General features: G+C 42.9%; 1 protein-coding gene across 8 annotated transcripts in view; it reads right to left on the bottom strand.

Annotated features, from left to right (window-relative positions):
• LOC144113914 (uncharacterized) overlaps nucleotides 1–18,461 on the bottom strand; it is a 48,218-nt gene that overhangs the window by 21,875 nt on the left and 7,882 nt on the right. For all 8 annotated transcript variants that reach the window (XM_077647304.1, XM_077647302.1, XM_077647303.1 and 5 more), the window contains 8 exons: nucleotides 14,538–14,636; nucleotides 4,894–4,941; nucleotides 4,750–4,836; nucleotides 4,571–4,654; nucleotides 4,205–4,300; nucleotides 2,211–2,327; nucleotides 2,019–2,138; nucleotides 1,832–1,936 (listed from right to left, as the gene is read on the bottom strand). In XM_077647304.1, the coding sequence (XP_077503430.1) occupies nucleotides 1,832–1,936; nucleotides 2,019–2,138; nucleotides 2,211–2,327; nucleotides 4,205–4,300; nucleotides 4,571–4,654; nucleotides 4,750–4,836; nucleotides 4,894–4,941; nucleotides 14,538–14,636 (756 nt within the window). The remainder of the gene's footprint in view (nucleotides 1–1,831; nucleotides 1,937–2,018; nucleotides 2,139–2,210; nucleotides 2,328–4,204; nucleotides 4,301–4,570; nucleotides 4,655–4,749; nucleotides 4,837–4,893; nucleotides 4,942–14,537; nucleotides 14,637–18,461) is intronic.

Here is an 18,461-nt window from a genome sequence, read left to right on the forward strand (position 1 = left end):
AATTTTAGACCTTATAAAGTTTTCCTCATGATCAGGTTCTTGTTCAGGTGACAAGAGAAGTTTTAACAACAGACTACTTTTTTGTCGTGGAGGAATTCTGTGCGCCGATCCTAAATGTGGGCGGAGCTTCACTGCAGACTTAAGTTGTATCCGACTATATTAAATTTGCTGGTGGGTAACTTTTGCTTCCGCAGTGGTGTGGTGCTCTGTGCAAAAACAGCTGATTCCACACCTATAAGTTATTGTTTTTATGCGGCATCTAAAATCAAGGCACTGTGCGGTTGACCTAAGTGCACAGAAAAATCTGAACAAAGGCAGTGAAGGCTACAGGTCTGCCGAACAAACTTGCAACGAGCGCTTGGTACGAAATCGACGAAGACAACTTGTTGAAGTCTGTATTGTTCGGCGCTTACAATCGATGACAAACGTGCCAAAGGGTGAAGTGTGGCAGTATGTGATGTGTGGTTGTCTGTTTCTTCTCCCTTGGGAAACAGAAGACGACCACGAAGTGTGATTTGCGGGGAAAAATAACCTTCTGCACAGCAACTTTGAAGACTGCCTCCAACACCCACCGCAAGCATTTGCTCACCGTCAGTTGTGCAAGGCCGACGTGCACCTCGTTACCAACAGCAGCTTGAAAGCCACCGGTGGCAAAGAACCGCAGTGCACACAGCACTTGCCACCGCACCAACAGCGCACTCGCACACACACCTCCCAGTTCATCGGCAACTTTGTCGCACAGCCACTCTGCAGTATGCTTCACCAGTCAAAAAAGGTGTTGAAACAGCTCGTCTGGCAAATCAAACACATCATCTTCGTGCGCCCTCTTCACAGTTGCTCGTACTGGCGCAGCTGCCTCAGATGTATCGCCACGTACACCGCTGCCATTTTCTGTGTCACAAACGCAACAATCAAATTGACCGCCTCGAGGCGATCACAAAAAAACAATTTTTGCCTGCATAATTAGGTGTACACCATCACCACTTCTGCCACATCCGTGACATAATCTGCAGCAGCCCATGATAAAAAAAAAAGTAATATGGCCGCCGGCCACGGCCGACCAATAGGAGCGAGGCTAATTGATCCATATTTGAGAAGTTTGTGATTTTATCGTTCCGTAATTAGGCCCTATCTCTTGAAACAAGCTGGCTTAAGCATTGTAGCAAATTAAAACTATGTATCAGTGATTATATTGCAGCTTTTTCATGCCTCATGTGATCGACCTAAACAGACCTTATTACGTTACAGTCATTGCATAGTTGAAACAAAATCCAAAACATCAAAAAGAAATTCAGTCATAAATTATTTATACTCGAGCACAGCTTTTTGTGGCTATGCTGCGGAAGCTACTGGCACACGCCGCCAGCTTAAATGCCTCTCTCCTTCGTGAGAGCGGGATAAGAGCGCACTTGTGAAAGCCTTGTGCCTCGCCCTCGTAGCTTCCACTGCATAGCCACAAAAAACTGTCCGCGAGTATAGTGGCTGTAGGCGAATACCACAGGGTGAATCATGTATACTAATGTGCAACATAACATTTGAAAGAAGAAAGCACGCCAGTAAAGATTTGGTGACTGTACTCCTTTAACATACTCATATACGGCATGTGCACCTAGCTCATGCAGTAGGGCAGTATACTTGATACTCGTCAGATAAATTTTTAAACCAGTACAACATTCCAGCTTTCTACTGCAGATGCTTCTTGCGGCAAAAGGCAATAAAGTTATCCTTTACCACTGCAAGTGACAAGAGAAATGAGCCTGATGCTGCATTTATACACTGAATCAAAACACTGTGTTGCCAACGGTCCACTAGTGATGCTGAATTTCCTTACCTGGTTTCGTCCAACCAGCAATTCGGCACCACCCCTGTGCAATAGGAGTTCAAATGTCCTGGGGGGGACTCTTTTGTCGAGAGCAACTTCTAAAATTGTCCTGCTCTGTGCATTTCATTAGAAAAGAAGACACTTAATCAACATACGCACACAGAGAGAAAGATATTTTATGTGATTATGACCTCACTTTGTACAAGAGCCTTCTGATGACTTCCTGCTGGCCTAGCAAATTCCTTGGCATCAGCGCATCAGCTAATTCTGGGCTCATTTCAGCACTGAGTGCTGAAAAAAGAACTGGAATCTCTTGCTGTTCGAGTAGAAAAACAAGCAGCAAGTTATGCTGGTCACCATATGTAATCTCAAGACAGCTTTCACTTACATTGTCTGCGTCACGCATCAGTGTAAAGACGTGGCAACCAGACAGCACTAGAAGCCTCACAATGTCAACATCTTTGTTCGCAATGGCATAGTACAGAATTGGAGCACCTTGGTCACTCTGCAAGCACAGCGAACAAAACAAAACAAATCACTTTTCGGTAGCGAACAAAACACTTCATGGAATATGTTGCGATGTAAAATGCGTAACAAAACCACCAAAGCCCGTAAATTAGCACCACATGAATCCCAATGCACATGTGCTGCACTGTGGCCCAATTAAGCAGTAATTTATAAGATTTGTTGGCAAAAAAAATCCAACTAGATTTAACACTTGTGAAACATGCGGTCACTTGCAGTCTCTGCTAGAGGGGGGACCACTTTACATGCATCAAAACAGCCTCACTTTTACCTGTTCACTTTCAGAATGGAAGAGTGATTTGAGATTATAGTTGGATACAACTGTTAAGTCTGCAGTAAAGCTCCTTCCACATTAGGACATCTGCACAGAATTCCTTCACAGCAAAAAAGTAGTCTGTTGTTAAAACTTTTCTTGTTACCTAAACAAGAAGCTAACCACTAGACAAAATTATAAGCTCAAGAGTTTTGATGTCTCTGGCTAGTTTAACACAATCAAAAATTAAAAAGCTGATTCCGTTTACTGCTGTGATTGGTCAGTGGAGTAACACAGGACGTCACGGACTTTAACAGCTGCTGTTTTTTAAGTTGTATTCTATTATAGTGAATGTGCATTTATGTACCTGTGACCACCTCTGAACCAGATCTACGAAGATACTATTCTTTTTTTAGTGCGCTATAGCACTAGATTCCCGTTAGTGAAAAAAGCCATCTTGTCTGCAGATGAAGCCTCCAGCTGCCACCTGCCAACCATGGCAGGTGGCAAGGTGGAGAGAGGTAAATCCCCCTCTCCACTTTCACAGGAGTGAAATAAAAGTTGGAGAGGGAAGATGAAGAGGGGGTGATAGGCAAGGGGTTGCAGGTGGCCAAGTGGAAGGAGGGAAAACCCCTTTCCTTTTCATAAGCAAAAAGCCATTATATGTCCTGATGAAGGAGGAAAGCCGGTTTCGCGGCAGCTGCAGCCGGGCAAAACCCATGCATGCCAGTTGCAGTCAAGTGGAACGGAGGGTAGCAAGCTTGGTGCAGCCTAGTCAAAAGGAAGCAAACCGGTTTCACGGAAACTGCAGGGAAGTGGAAAGGCAGAAACTGCATCACGCCAGCTGCCGCTTACGCTGTCAGTAAAACTGTCATAAGTAACCTATGCTAAGGGTGCATACGCATTGTACTAGTGCACCTACGTCACATTTAGATTAATGAGTTAATTGGGGGAGGGGGGTGTATTTTTTACTTTACTCATTGAGTCATGAAAGCTTTACAAACCACTTAAATAGTTTCCAAAAAAACTACCCAATTCTGAATGCAATGCCAATAGTGCACTACCAACAGCATCTCACTTGCTGCAAATGAACAGGCAAAAATGATAGCAATGGCTCACATTGTCAGAACAGAGTCCTTCTCTGGCAAAGAGCCCAGTGTGGTGTAAGCTGTGCCTAAATCTGGTTGGTCACTTTCCAGACAAATTTGCAACACTGGACACTCTTAGTAAAGTCACTGCAACCACAAAGTCATCGCAACCACAACTGCTGAATGCTAATAACAATGAGCAGATGTTCCCAGAGTGTAGCTCAAGATACAACTTTTAGTGCACAGAAGCTTTAGTAGCCCAAAGCACTCTGGGCTTTGAAACCATATGTCTGTTCTGACTCACTGCTTTAGATAGTACACCTTGATAGGGATGCATGTAGCAATTGTATGACCATGTATTGAAAGCCTGACACCCCTGCAGCATGTAGAGGCAAGCTGCCAATCAGCACAGCAGAAGCATTAACATTTGCAGCAAATACCTCAGGTGCTCAAGGATGTAGGTTACAATTCACCCATTTCCTTAATAAAAAGACAACAAAACTACCTCACATTTACCATATTTCGAAGGTCCAAGTTCAAATGCACCCGTTCTGTACAAAGGATCTTTCTTACTTTCTCAACATTTCTTGCAAGCACATGATGGACAAGTCGCTGCAAAAAAAAATAGAGTACTGTCACACGTAGTGATGGAGAATAGATAAAAGTTCACTTCACATCACTACCTTCTCAAAAAATTCACAAATGCTATATTCAACCACTACAATTGCTAATGCAACCACTACAATGCTGTCTGTCCTTAAATACAATTATGTTTCCGAGTAATAATGAAAAAAGTGATTTAAAAGACAAATTGTGACATCTAGTTAATCTGAAATAGATTATGCGTTTCTGATGCATGCATACAAGAGCTGCATACACTACCATTGATGGCTCAACTCCAAGGATCAGGCTTATAATTTCTTCATGCCCAGACTCCAGAGCAAGTTCCTTGAGACTGTAACCATCCTAGATAAAGGGTGTAAGGAGCTAATAATGATATAGCAAAGTTTCCAGAGCTGACATGCAGATTGAGCAGTCTTGGCATTTCGCCTTGTACTCACCACAAAGCCATCAGTGCGGCACCACATGTTAACAATTCTACGGACATCTGCTATACAACGCCGCCGGATGGCGTCACACAGTCCAGGCTACAAGAACATAGTCGCAGATTATACGATACAAATGAAGCGTATCAAAGTTTTTACCTTAAACTTGTTAAGTACCTCTTGCAATGGAGATGGCACTATAGCATCCTAAAAACAAAAATCATATATACATTCAGATATATACACCGGTGTTTCAACAAAGACTTCCAGTTACATTTGAAAACAGTCATGGCTTCTGCGACATAGTAGAGCGAGTGATGACAGGCACCAAGATAAAGGGTCAACAGTGTTAACTAGCAAATTGGTTAGCAAATTTCCAATACTTAACTTTTATCTATGCAGTCACGCATCTCGCCATAATAAGGATATTTGTAATTGGTCATTAGTAACAGCCATATAAGTTTCTAGAATTTCAAAATATGCGACTGCTCAATGCTGTGATGCAACAAATTCCGGCTTTCTAGATGTGCAAAACTAAAGCTGCATGGCTGAGGTGTGCACGCTGCCACACCAGTGAGCTCACATCACTTGGCAGCACGAGTCACGTGGCTTTCCCTGTTTCACTCGGGCTGTTGCTCGCCACACCGGGCGGGACAGAGAAAGCAGTGTTAAAACATGTCTACGGTAGCTGCAATAGTAGAATTACCGCAGACATGAAGTGAGAAGACATTAAAAAGTCATAAAATGTGCTTCACACGTGAAATAAACACAAAATTTTCCAACGCCACTCAAAATAATTGAACTATTTCCTAATTTCCTAGAGGAAGTCGATATATTTTTTATGTCAAAATATTATAATTTTTGCATTTTACTTCAATTCTAAAAAAAATTACAAAAATGTTTGATCTAAATCATTGAAAGCCAGAATCTGTGCAAATGTCATTAAAAAAATTGTGGAGTGTTTTATAAAAATTTCAGTCTTTTATCAATTATTGAGCGGTGCCTGGTTTCATACCTTTTCAAAACATTCAAACTGAAGTCACCTCACAAATAATATTTTTTCAGCAAAAATATTTCAGGCTTAGATTACACATGTTGCGATAAGTTTCCATGAATTCTTTTTAACAAATTGGTGATGGTCGAGCGCAACGTCTGGGATGTTTGGCGTGGAATGACCCGATACGTAATCGCGGGTAACGCGGGCACAGACACCTGGCAGGTGCAGATCTGGGCACTGCACTTGCACCTGCTCGCGTCTACTAGTGTGCCAGCTGGCAGGGGAAAAGCGGGCCCTTTTTTCACGATGCAACAGCAGCGCCACAGGCAAAACTCCAGTTTGCGCCCACTCCTTCAGGCCTTTGCTATGCCTGCATGAAGCCAATCCACTGCAATTATTTTCAAGTGCACATGATTTTATAGCGAGTAAACTATACAACAAGAGAGAGATGTATATATAATATAGTAGCAGTGATGCCGAATTTGGATTATTTGACTCGTTCAGCTCGGCTGTGATAGGTGCTGTATATCTTTTTCCCTCAGTACTGTATTCAAGAAGGCCATATACCCTGAGTACAAGTTCAAACGCCATTACGGCAATTGTTTCCAGTTCTCTTCTGGAAATGTCTTCATCGCCATATAACCATATACCATGTATTTCAACATAATGCATGCTTAGTGCATTTACCCGATGAACAAGGATCTCGCGAATCGAAAACGATTGATCGATAGAATATGAGCTTATATATTCAAAAATGATACTCTAAGTGAAGCGAATAAATAAATGAGCAAAATAAAATAAATCATAGACATAGGAGTGTTTACGAGCACTTATAGTGAAATAAACGATGTGTCCATGCGTTCAAGCTGGTTTCTCAGATATTTGCTTCTCCTCATGCTTTAATCATGCACCATTCTTAATTTTTTTTTTTTTCAGGAAGGGGGAGGTCTTGCCCATGAATGAAATGAAGGCTTGCAACAGGTTGAAGCTTGCTGACGCGATTTGTTAGCTTGCCTTATATGCTGCTCACACATCCTATCTCATGGCAACTTGTGCCAAGGGAAAGAGGTTAGTGAAGTCAGGCTAACTCGCGTATGCAATTAATTGTCACACTAACCGAGTGAACGAAGGTGCAAGCAATCTGAAGCTGTGCAAAGCAGCACAAGTCGGAACAGGAGGCTTCCCATTTTCACACAGGCTGGCATATGTGGCCGCGGCCACAGTGGAACGGGTGCACCGGCCCCCAAAAAATGCTAACATTGCCTATATAGCGTTTGCGCTACATAGCACACTGCGTAGAAAATGATTGTGGTAAGCTAAAAGCATTCATTACCTTGAGTTACAGATGTGTAACCCATTCGATGAACGGCTCCTCAAAGTGGCATTCACACACAAGGCGGAAGGTGGTACCTTCCTGTTAGCCCGTTGGTGGGAAACTTGCACTTTTTAAACAATTCGGGTCACCGCGGCACAAAACCAATGGAAATTCAGGTATCTTCCTTAACTTTAAGCCGGGTATAAAATTCTTTTTTTCATTTTTGCCATTCAGCACTGGGTCTGTTGCAAACTGCACTGCGCTTGAGCTGATGGAAATGGACGAAAGTAAAGTAGGTACTGTCTCGTACCTTTAGCGTTTCGCTAAGAAATAGTCTCTATCTTCTTCAGCCATTGTGTCTAGTGATCGTCAGTGCAAAAAGTAACGTTGTGAGCCAAAACTGAAGTGAGCGAAAGACAAATGATATCGTGACAAGAAGCAGATGACCCGCACCCTAGTGCCGGGTGGAAACTACAGCGCCAGTTTTGTTGTCACGAAATGAAGGCGTACGGAACGCATTGTCCCTTGCTGGTCAGCACACCTACTCATCTAGCCGCTGTATGGAACGTATGCCTGGCAGGAGGCCACATGGAGTCTGGGCTTTGGCTGCACACCCACCATGATTAGCTGGCCGCAGAAGCGTGGCCCCACAGTGCGCTGGGTAAGGCGCATGGCAGGAACAAAACACTGCCGCAGCCACATTCCTACTACTGAGAGCAAAATCGTCGAATTTGGGAATCGCAGCGTGTTTTTCTCTCCCATATTATTCGTAAAAAAAAAGTCTCCCAATTTCCCATAATCCATAATTTCCCCTGTCAACTGCTCTGTTTAATACTCCGCAATCCCCGACTCGTCTTGTGCATGTGTGCAGATCATACCTCCCAAACACACACTAATGCCCACCTTGATACCATTTTTCCTGCTCTTTTTTAGCAGGTTCGAATCATGCATGCTGCAGGACCTGTAAACCTCGTGGACATATTACCTAAACAGGCGGTGATGTACTATTTGCAGCAAAAGTGTACGGTGCACGGGTGTCTACAAAAAAAAACTTTCGGCGCAGTCACGAAAGCCAATCAACAGTAATGTCTGAAGATATGAAGGGACGTGCATGCCCCATCGTTGATAATACCACCAGGTGACTTAGTCATGACATAGCGATACAACATTTTTGTTTTCTGATAACATGCATTCTGTAAATTTTTGCTACAGAGTACTTCGCACATTTCGTCAGTGCTTGCACGGGTGAAGAATGCATGTGATTTTGAAACTTTTGTAAGCAATGTTCTGCAATGGTAGAAACAAAGATGTGAGTACATATCTGATCATTAGATATTAAGACAAAATAAAGAGGTCAAATGTTGAGAACAGGGACACCGGAAGTATATTTTCAGTGGGGGCGCTCAAACAAGTTTCATTTTACTTGTTTTTTTTTGTTTATGTACCTAGGTTTTTAAGATATTATAATCCAAGTTTGGCTCGAGAGAGAACAATTAACTGCGTGAAAAAAATTGTTTTCCTTATGCAGTGTTTCTTTGATTGCTAGATGGTGCATGTTATACAAGCGTTAACAAGAAAAAAATTACAAAATGAATTTTCAGTGCACACATATTTATTGACAATTGACAAATATACATATTTAGGCATTCACACATGAACAAAACCATAACATAAAACAAGTTTAAATACCACAATACAAGCAAATGCACTACAGTACATGTATACAGTTACCAATAATGAACGAAAACATCTTCGACAGAAGTCCGCCTGGTTGGTTTCTTGAGATAGTTGAGAGAAAACTGACGCCAACCAATATTTTAAACTTTACCCAATATTTCGGGACCAACTCGGTCCCTTCTTCAGGGGGTGACTGAAATGTGCCAGCAGCAGCAGCAGGTTGCTGCCTTCGCTCTCCCTTTGTTAGCACGTGGCGCAGTCCACTAACACATGCGGAGGGGAGCGTTCCTGGAGTCCTATTCATCGCCTCCTTTGTGAGCCAGATGTTCCATGACTCCACATGTCGCCTCTTGACCAGGTTTGGTTCCACGGCCAAGACGCTCACCTCCTCGAAGGCTATCTGGTGGTCGGCGCGGTCGCAGTGTTCGGCGAGGGGGTTGGATTCTGAATTCATTAGCCGGATGTCATTTTTGTGTTGCTTTATTCTCTGGTGGAGGTTTTTTGTTTCGCCGATGTATGAAGCTGGGCACTCTGAGCATGGCATTTTGTAGACGACACCCGGTTGTTTTTCTCTGGGGACGCAGTCTTTCGGTCGTGATAAGAAACGGCTTATTGTCGAAACAGGTTTGTGAGCCATGTGGATTCCATGTTTTCCGAGAATGCGTGCGAGTGCCTTGCTGGTTCCCCTCACACATGGAAGCACAACGTGCGCGCGTTTCATTGTTTCATTGTTGGCTGGTCCCCCTGTCCTCCGAACTTGACGGCGACCAACATGTTGAATAAAGCCACGTGTGTAGCCATTCTTCTGTAGGTCGGCGAGAACGGTGGCTTCTGCTTTTTTCTCCTCTTCGGAGGAGCAGATTGACTTTGCTCTTCTCAGAAGAGAGGAGACGACGGATCCCTTGTGGCTAGTAGGATGGTTGGAATTAAAATTTAGGTAGCGGCCGGTATGGATTGGCTTCCTATAGACGCCAAACTATAGATCTGCCCTTTTTCTTATGAATATGTCCAGGAATGGCGAAGTGTTGTTCACTGCTCGATCCATTGTGAACTGAATAGAAGGCTTGACTGAGTTGAGGTGTGCAAGGAAATTTTCGACCTGCGATGTCTTCAGAACGCAGAAACAGTCGTCAATTTAACAAATGAAAACTTTTGGTTTTTCTTGGAACGACATCACCGCTTTCTCTTCGATGGCCTCCATCGTCAGGTTGGCAGCAGTCACCGAGATCGCGGCGCCGATGGCAGTGCCGCTGGTCTGCTTATAAAATTCTCCTTTGAAAGAAAAAGCTGCGCTGCTTAAGCAAAACTCCAAAAGCCGGCACAGTTCTTCTGGGTTCAGGCTCATCCTGGTACCTAGGTCAGCGTCGGCTTCGAGGGCCTGCTTCATAATGATTCATGCGCATGCAGTGCAGAGAAATATGTTTACCTTTGTGTTCACCACGAAATCTCGGGCACGTTTTGGTTGTTCGGCGTGCATCATGAGTCCTTCGCACAGCGGCGGTAGGGTGAGGCAGCAGTGACGGTAGTGCTAACAGTTGTGTTCAATCACGATGGTAAAAATAGAAATGTCTTAATAGACACGAAGAAATGCAGGGAGGAAGCGGTACCGGCCCACTCTGTTTCTTGCTTTGCACCGGACGGCGCGGTTTTCGGCAAGCTGTCTTTGTGAACCATCACTTGGTCACAGCATCACAGCTGCTGATTGCAGTTGCCGGATTTGCTGCGCAGATGAGCCGGCACAATGTCGGCACCGATGCAGTGCTGCATGTTAACTGAAAAAAATTATCGCTACGGCATATGGTAGTATGTGCATTGAGGATACCTGATTATGATGTATGAGATAACCTCACATTTTCATGTCCCTACTCGGTGGTTTCACTAGCTATGGCGTTAGGCTGCTGAGCCCAAGGATGCTGGACCGAGCCCCGGCCGTGGTGGCCGTATCTCGATGGAGAGCAAATGCAAAAACGCTCGTGGGCTGTGTTGTATGCGCACATTGTACCCATTTGACCAAGATTAATACGGAGTCCTTCGCTATGGCGTCTCTTATAGCCGATGTGCAGCTTTGAGTCACAATACCTGCCTTTCAGATTTAAATAAACTATATACATGGATGTGTGCGAAAGTTCCCAACTGGTTTATGGAACAATTCCCAGTTGATTCCAGCTGTAACCAATTGGAAATCAGTTTGAGCAGTTAAGATTTTTCCCCCGGAATTCGACTAGTCACATTTTAAATGCGAACTCTGCTTTTGTTTCATTCTGGAAATTTATTGTATGGCAAATGAAGTTTCATATACATACGTCAACATAGGGCCTGTGTACAGCTGTGGTCCAAGGAGAGGGCTGAGTCAAGCTGGTTGGTTCATGTTAAACGGTACGATGAAACAGCGCTGATGGACGGGACAGAAGAGGAGAGACACATGCGCTGGTGTCTGGTGTCTGTCTCCTCTTCTGTCCCGTCCGTCAGCGCTGTTTCGTCGTACCGTTCAGCTGTGGTTAATAGTCATCTGACTATATGGTTTACTTCTGAGCCTTGAAATGAAACTTTAACATCTCCAAAGACCATAATAAATGGTGAGGGCGAGGGCCTTCTTCACACTGCTCAGATTGCTTCAATTCACCCACCACACGGCTCAAACACGAACCATTTTATGTGGACTGTCAAGGGTTTTTAAACGGGATATCTGAGCTCAATATTTCCAGTTGCGGATAAACACACCTTATGTTATTTGCACGCACTGCAAAACAATGGTGCTGAAATATGAATTGTATTTTGATAAAGAATATATCTGGCTGAAAATAAGACGGAGGTCATGGCAACAAAGAAAATAAACACCATGGGTTCTCTCTTCCATACTAGTCCACCGCTGTGGTTAATGATGACCTGCAGAACTGTCAGTGCTCGCATTTAACCTGCATGTCTAACGAATTTTCTATTTCAAAAGGAGCAAGACTAAGTAGGCATACTCAACTATAATAATATTGTAAGCGCAGATAGAGCCGTACATACCCGAATAAGCCCCCAAAAAGGCTGGAACTGTCCACGGAGGTTGACAAACGGCGCCGGTGTTCCTTGACCTTGATCGCGGTACAAGCTTCCGCCAAGTTTCCTAAAGGTAGACTTCGAAGGCCCTTCCGAAGCGCTTCTTTATATATAGCCACTGGAATGGACCACTTTTCCAGTAACGTCCTACGCATGCGCAAAGCCTCCTCGTTCACAAATTTTGACGACTGGATTTTTGAATAGGAGAGGAGTTCGCTGAACGTGCTACACCATTCCCATTGTTTCTTATATTTTTGGAAAGCCTCCTGAAACGCCCTTTCTGGAATGGTGCTCAGGTCTCTTGTCCTGAATCTCCTCTATGGCTTGGAAATATGTCCTTTCAACGTGGTTCTAAGTTTGGCAAACAAGGAAAAGTCTGCTGGGGCTAGGTCTGGAGAATACAGTGTATGGAGCACAACGGGAGTGTGATGTTTTGCTAGATAGCTGCGTACAAGGAGCTACGCATGAGCCTGTGAATTGTCATGATGCAACATCCAAGTCTGGTTTTTCCACAATACAGGCCTCTGCCTGTGCACAGCATCCCTTAAACTTCCTAGAGTTCCCAGGTAGACTTCCTTGTTTACCTGAGCACGTGGTACAAATTTCTGATGGACAATGCCTTTGCAGTAAAAAAAACAACCAAAATCACCTTGATCTTTGACCAACTCATGCATGCTTTTTTTGGACGAGAAGACCGTTTGCCCACCCACTGCAATGACTGCACCTTCATTTCGATATCACAGCCATAAACCCACATCTCATCGCCTGTTATGATTCTCTCACCAGGGAAGGCCGAAAAGCCAGAGAAACTTTTCTGAAGTTTACCAGTATTCATTATCGCATGCGACGCTCTGTTTTTTTCTTTTTGCTGTGGACTGCGTATTTCACTTCCATAGGAACTCGAATCAGATCGAAAACTTCACTATTCAACCGAATATTTAAAATTATCAAATATTTGCACACCCCTACTAAATCTTGCAAATTGCATTTATATTTCAAGCTAGGTGAGCTAGTTAAAAATGCTACTGCAGTTTTATACAGCTTGTTAGCCTCCTCAGCAGTGGCAAGCAGTTCCTGGCTGATTTCAATACGAATCTGTTTCTGATCGTCAGTCAGCAAGCATGGCACAAATTTTGCACTGACACAACGCAGCTCAGGTTCGTCACTCAAAATTTGATGCCATGATCCTACGCTAATGCCCACATTGTCAGCAACTTCTCAAACAGTTAAACGACAGTTTTCACGAATCACAGCACAAACTCTCTCGACATGGTCATCATTTGTTGATGTGGAAGGTTGTCCAGGCTTGGGATCGTCACCGACCAACATTCTGCCATGTTCAAAACACTTAAACCACTCATAGCACTGCAAGCAACTCATACAGTCTTCTTTGTATGCTTGGCTAAGCAACTGAGACATCTCATCTCTGTGAGTTTTGCAAAGTTGGTAGCAAAATCTCTCTCTCTCACTCTCGCACGCACGCACGCGCACACACACTGTTCTTCAAGCTCTTTCATTGTCAGTTTGGCACCAATCCGATAAACAGCTTTTGCACGAGCTCACTTCAGCAGCGGTAGCTTGCCAACTAACGGTTAGAGCAAAATGCGGCAAATGGCAAATTGTTGTCTAAACCTGCCGCTACGTGTGCTTTGCCGGTTGGCACACTGTTTCAAAAGTTCAGTTTCTTTCTGAACACGCCTCATACGTCTTGTGAAGACATTTTCAGGTAATCAAGACTACGGTAAGGTGAATTAGCGGTCGGCTCTATCTCTGATTTCGGCATCTCCAGGCTGTAGCACTAGATGTGTCGTGCGAAGTCATTTGCCATTTGTGTTGAACATCAGCGGATGTAATAAAAAGACGGCTATGGCATTTTTTTTACAGTGGTTGATAACCTCAGCCGCTCGTGGCTGCTGCTAGCTTATATTAGCAGACATGCCCACGCATTCCCAAATCTCAAATATGCATGCTATATTCAAGCTGCATAGAGTAGCGACATCCGCTTAAAAATTCTGCTCTCGACACTTACATGCATGCCTATTTATTTATGTTCACTCAAAATCTTCCAGAATTCAGTAGTATTTATGTTTAGAGGAAGAATATGAGCAAATGAAAGAATGAAACACATTCTTTCACCAGGGACGGCCGAAAAGCCAGAGAAACTTTTCTGAGGTTTACAAGTACCCATTATCGCATGCAATGCTCTTTTTTTTTTTTTTTGGCTGTGGACTGCGTATTTCACTCCCATAGGCATTCAAATCAGATCGAAAACTTCACTATTCAACCGAATATTTGAAATTATCGAATATTTGCACGCCCCTACTAAATCTTGCAAACTGCATTTATATTTCAAGCCATATAAGCTAGTTACAAATGTTACCACAGTTTTATACAGCTCGTTAGCCTCCAATATGGATGGACAAACTTTTTTTTCAGAAAAGAAGGCAGAGGTCTTCGTGGCGTGAGGCATCAGGTGGTCACCTGCCCTTGGGCCCCGACGTCCTTGATGGCCCGCTCCGTGGCCTGGCATTGCATTACTTTTTTAAAATTTGCATGATATATATGTCCCTAAGCTTTGCTATCAAATTTACTTATTATCCATTTCATCTAGTCAGTACAATGCACCTTAGTGGTGACTGTACATGCACTTAATATAACTGATCAAAAACATCGTAAGAGATAAGATTTATTTATCTTCCATACCTTCTTTCTGAGGAAAATATGGGCATGCTATGCACAAGCATGCACATGTATGGATGCAATACTCACACATATTTCAAATGGCGGGTTTGGAGAGCACTGAAGTAACGTTTTGAGCAGGTAGGGATCGGAATTTTGGATGGCATAATGCATTGGCGTTTGGCCCACCTGAAAAGCAAAACATTGCATTGAGTTAATTAAATTTCATGACTCGCTCTGATCGTTTTAAACAGATGACACATTAGGTGATGTTGATATACCAAAACAAAAAGACAGCTTGCATCTTGTAAACTTGGAAGCGCAAAAAACCGGACGACGGACAGAGTAAGGGAACACAAAAACAGGGGCAAGGATTAGAAAGAAACTTTACCGCTGTTGAGCAAAAGCATGGAAAATGAGCAGTACAGTGGTGATGAAAAGAAAGGCGAACACAACCTCGTTAGCATACCGGCTAGAAAATTTTTTGTGCACACTTTAAGCCATGCAAGAAATCTTGAGCATTTTTTTTACTGGGCCACGGCACAGTATATAGGTTTAATCGATGGTTTGACAGCATACCGTCTGGTAAGAAATCATGCTTGATGAAGTTCATTGGTCACTGCTCATGCGCGAAAATGAATGAAATTTCGCGAGCGCTACAGCTCCCTTGTTCACGACGAGGCAACTGGCAAATGCCAGCGCCGAAATGCCATTCTTTTTTCGACTATGATCAGTGACCAGTGAACTTCACAGTATACTGGTTGCGAGGACCTTAATGATGGACCATTATAAAATATATCACATATATGGACGCTTGGTAGACAATAGAACACCATGCACTGGAACAGATGTACCACGCATAAACAAGGACAACTATTACTCTCCAGTTTATGTTTGGTACTTTTACAGTAAATGCTGTCTTCAACAGACTGATATAGATGAACCCGCTACACTGTATTGTAAACAGAATGAATAAACAGCCACAAATGCGCTAAGATAACTTTCCCGATTAACAATTCTCCACCAGCACATACAGGTACATCATTCTTTAGCTGTATATAAGCGTTACTGAAGGTTATCTCTTTGAATAGGGCAGGCATAAAGTTGTGTATGCTGGATGGCATGTTCTCAATCTAGTTGGTTCATATTGTAAGGTAAATGTAAGCAACAGCACAAAACAAGTTGAAAACACACAAGTAACAGTCTGTGCCTTAGTGTTTCTCCATTTAGTTTTTAATCCCATTCAGTGCCAGTGCTTATATTTCATAAGATAAACCAACTAGCTCGAGAACAAGCTGCATCAAGCTCTTTTCACACTGTCAAAAGTAGACACTTTGCTTGTCGTTCACCGTTACATTCTTAAACGATGTTATGTGCGATGCTGTTTTAATAATGAGCACATCTACATGACCACCATGAGGTTTAATGATCAATAATACATATCTCCTATGCCATCTGGACAAGTCTGAATGCTGAAGGAAACTGAGTTTATGTCAGTGGCACCAGACGGTGTTGTGCATCTGGTAGGGCTATTTTACAAGCACATTCTGCCCCAATGGATGCCGATAACAATGGTAGTTTAGCTTTAACGCTATACCAAAATGCACTGGTAAAGAGTCTGTAAAATGCAGCACTGGTAAAGAGTCTGTAAAATGCATTAAACTCGCTTCAGCTCTCTCCAACTCTCCGTTAAGAAAGGCCTTGGTTATGCAGTTCATTGTAGGTGGTACAGTGCGAAACAAATGAAAGACAAAAGTAGAAGACACTGACGAGTGCTAACTCGCAACGAATTTTTTATTGAGAAAAACGCGTTTCATACAAGAGAGCCATGTGACACAAAAGAGACTAAAGCACTTTCACGCAGCACTTTCAAGGGATATTTCCCCCCACCTCAACCTCTTAAGTCCCTTAGCTGCCGCAGTGGCTCAGTGGTTATGGCGCTTAGCTGCTGACCCGAAAGACGCGGGTTCGATCCCGGCACCGGCGGCGAATTTCGATGCAGCCGAAAATCTAGAGGCCCTTGTAGTCTGCAATGTCATTGCACTTTAAAGAACCCCAGGTGGTCGAAATTTCCAGAGCACTTCCCTATGGCATCCCTCATAGCCTAAGTCATTTTGGGATGTTAAACCCCTATAAACTCTATCTTTTTACCCCAAGTCATAATCATGAATTATCAAGAAATGAAACCTCTTTATCAACGAGCAATAAAGAAGGCTGGCTCACACACTATAGCTCTTTCTTTTGGGTAAATAAATTAGTAGCAAGTCGGCGCTCATCTGTGTCGTCTTCTGCGTTTGTTTTTCTTCTGTTTCACATTGTACTACCCACAATGAACTACTATTACCAACTTGGCCAGCTATCCATCCTTCTTCTTGGTTATGCTACAAAGAATGCTTGGCTGCAAGGAAATAACCCCTGCAACTAATACAAACACATACAGTTTATATTCTACAGTCAAACCTCACTATAAAAAATGATTTTACGAAATAATGGATATAACGCAGGAAGAGCGATTCCCCTTGGAAGCCCCATGGAAGCCCATGTATTTAATATCTTGTGTTTATTAAATAAAATTTTCGTACAATAGGATATAACGAACGTTCAGTGAACCCCACTAACTAAATTCAGCCACCCCATTCTCCAACCTCCTCACTGCACAGGGCCCACTGCAAACGTGTTCACTTTCTGCTTCCATGTGCAGTTTAGTTTCTGTTTTCGCAGCATTGAAGTTAAGCAGCAAATGAAGCTAATTATTATTCTTAGTAGGCCTCTACGTATCCTCTATGGCACTATTCTTCTACGACCCGTTTTCTAGACTCAACAAATTCATGAAACCAGCAGAAGGCACGGGCGCACATTGGCAAGACTGACATATTCGGCTGGTTTATGTATATTCGGCCTCGTGATGGGTGCTCGGTGCATGTGTTGAAGGCTCTTCCTATGCATATCAGTGGCACACTGAATTCCGGCTTTGCCCTTGTTATACAGAGTGGCATATAAACCCACTTACATGCGAAAGTTGCCACCAAGGTCACATACTACTACAACAAAGCAACGGCTATAACGAAGAAATAGTGGGGCCCCTTCAATTTCATTATAACAAGGTTCAATTGTATATGATATTCATACAGGAGGTGCACATACTCGTGGCAAAGGGGCTGGAATAAGAGCTGAAACACAGTAGTCTGCTGCTTTGCTCTTGCATGCTTTATTGCAAGAAAACGTCATAATGGCAGACTTATCTCCATTTGTCCCCTAATACAGACATGCACAAGTACGACTGGTTTAAATACATGGTGCCTGGATGTTGCATTATTAGATAGTATTTGACGAGGGTTTTAACTTTCTTTTTGGGCAGAACTAAGAAAGGGTAACAACAATTAACTTTTGACATGCCATTATTTGTTTGCATTGATATGAACTATTTTTCTGCCAAAATAGTACATTAAGGCCTTAAGAAAGACAATTTGATAGTTTTATAGTTTTCAAGGGCAAAATACTAGCGGTAAATTTTTTACAGGGGTGTGCGAAATTTCGTATGAAATGTCATAATTGATGGAAATAGCAACATCGAAATGCTGTGAATCATCACATAAACGCCCAAAGGATTGTGGAAATAATTTCAATTTCAAAGGTGCACATTACGCTTGAAACTGTGAAAAAAAAAAAGTTACTACTGGCAGCAAAATATGTCTGCACAAAATGGTGAACGACGTGCTACCCTGCTCACTGTTTCATGAATTATTATTTATTGCGTTAGCTATGCAGCATAAAAAACCAGCTTACTTGTGATATGAAGGATGGCAAATTTATCTGAAACAAAGCAATCACTGCTAGGTGCAGGCCGCTCTGAAAAAAAAACTGCAAGTTCGCTTTGGACACAATTGTGTACATATCATTCAAAGGGTTAAATTTAGAGTATGCTGTGTAATTCCTTTGGTTGAGTGTGTGGACAGTAGCAAGGGGAATCAGCCAGTAAAGGGTATACAGGGTATCTGAATTCATCTGAAATTT

The sequence above is a fragment of the Amblyomma americanum genome, chromosome 1, assembly GCF_052857255.1.
Source record: "Amblyomma americanum isolate KBUSLIRL-KWMA chromosome 1, ASM5285725v1, whole genome shotgun sequence".
Classification (NCBI taxonomy): Eukaryota; Metazoa; Arthropoda; class Arachnida; order Ixodida; family Ixodidae; genus Amblyomma; species Amblyomma americanum.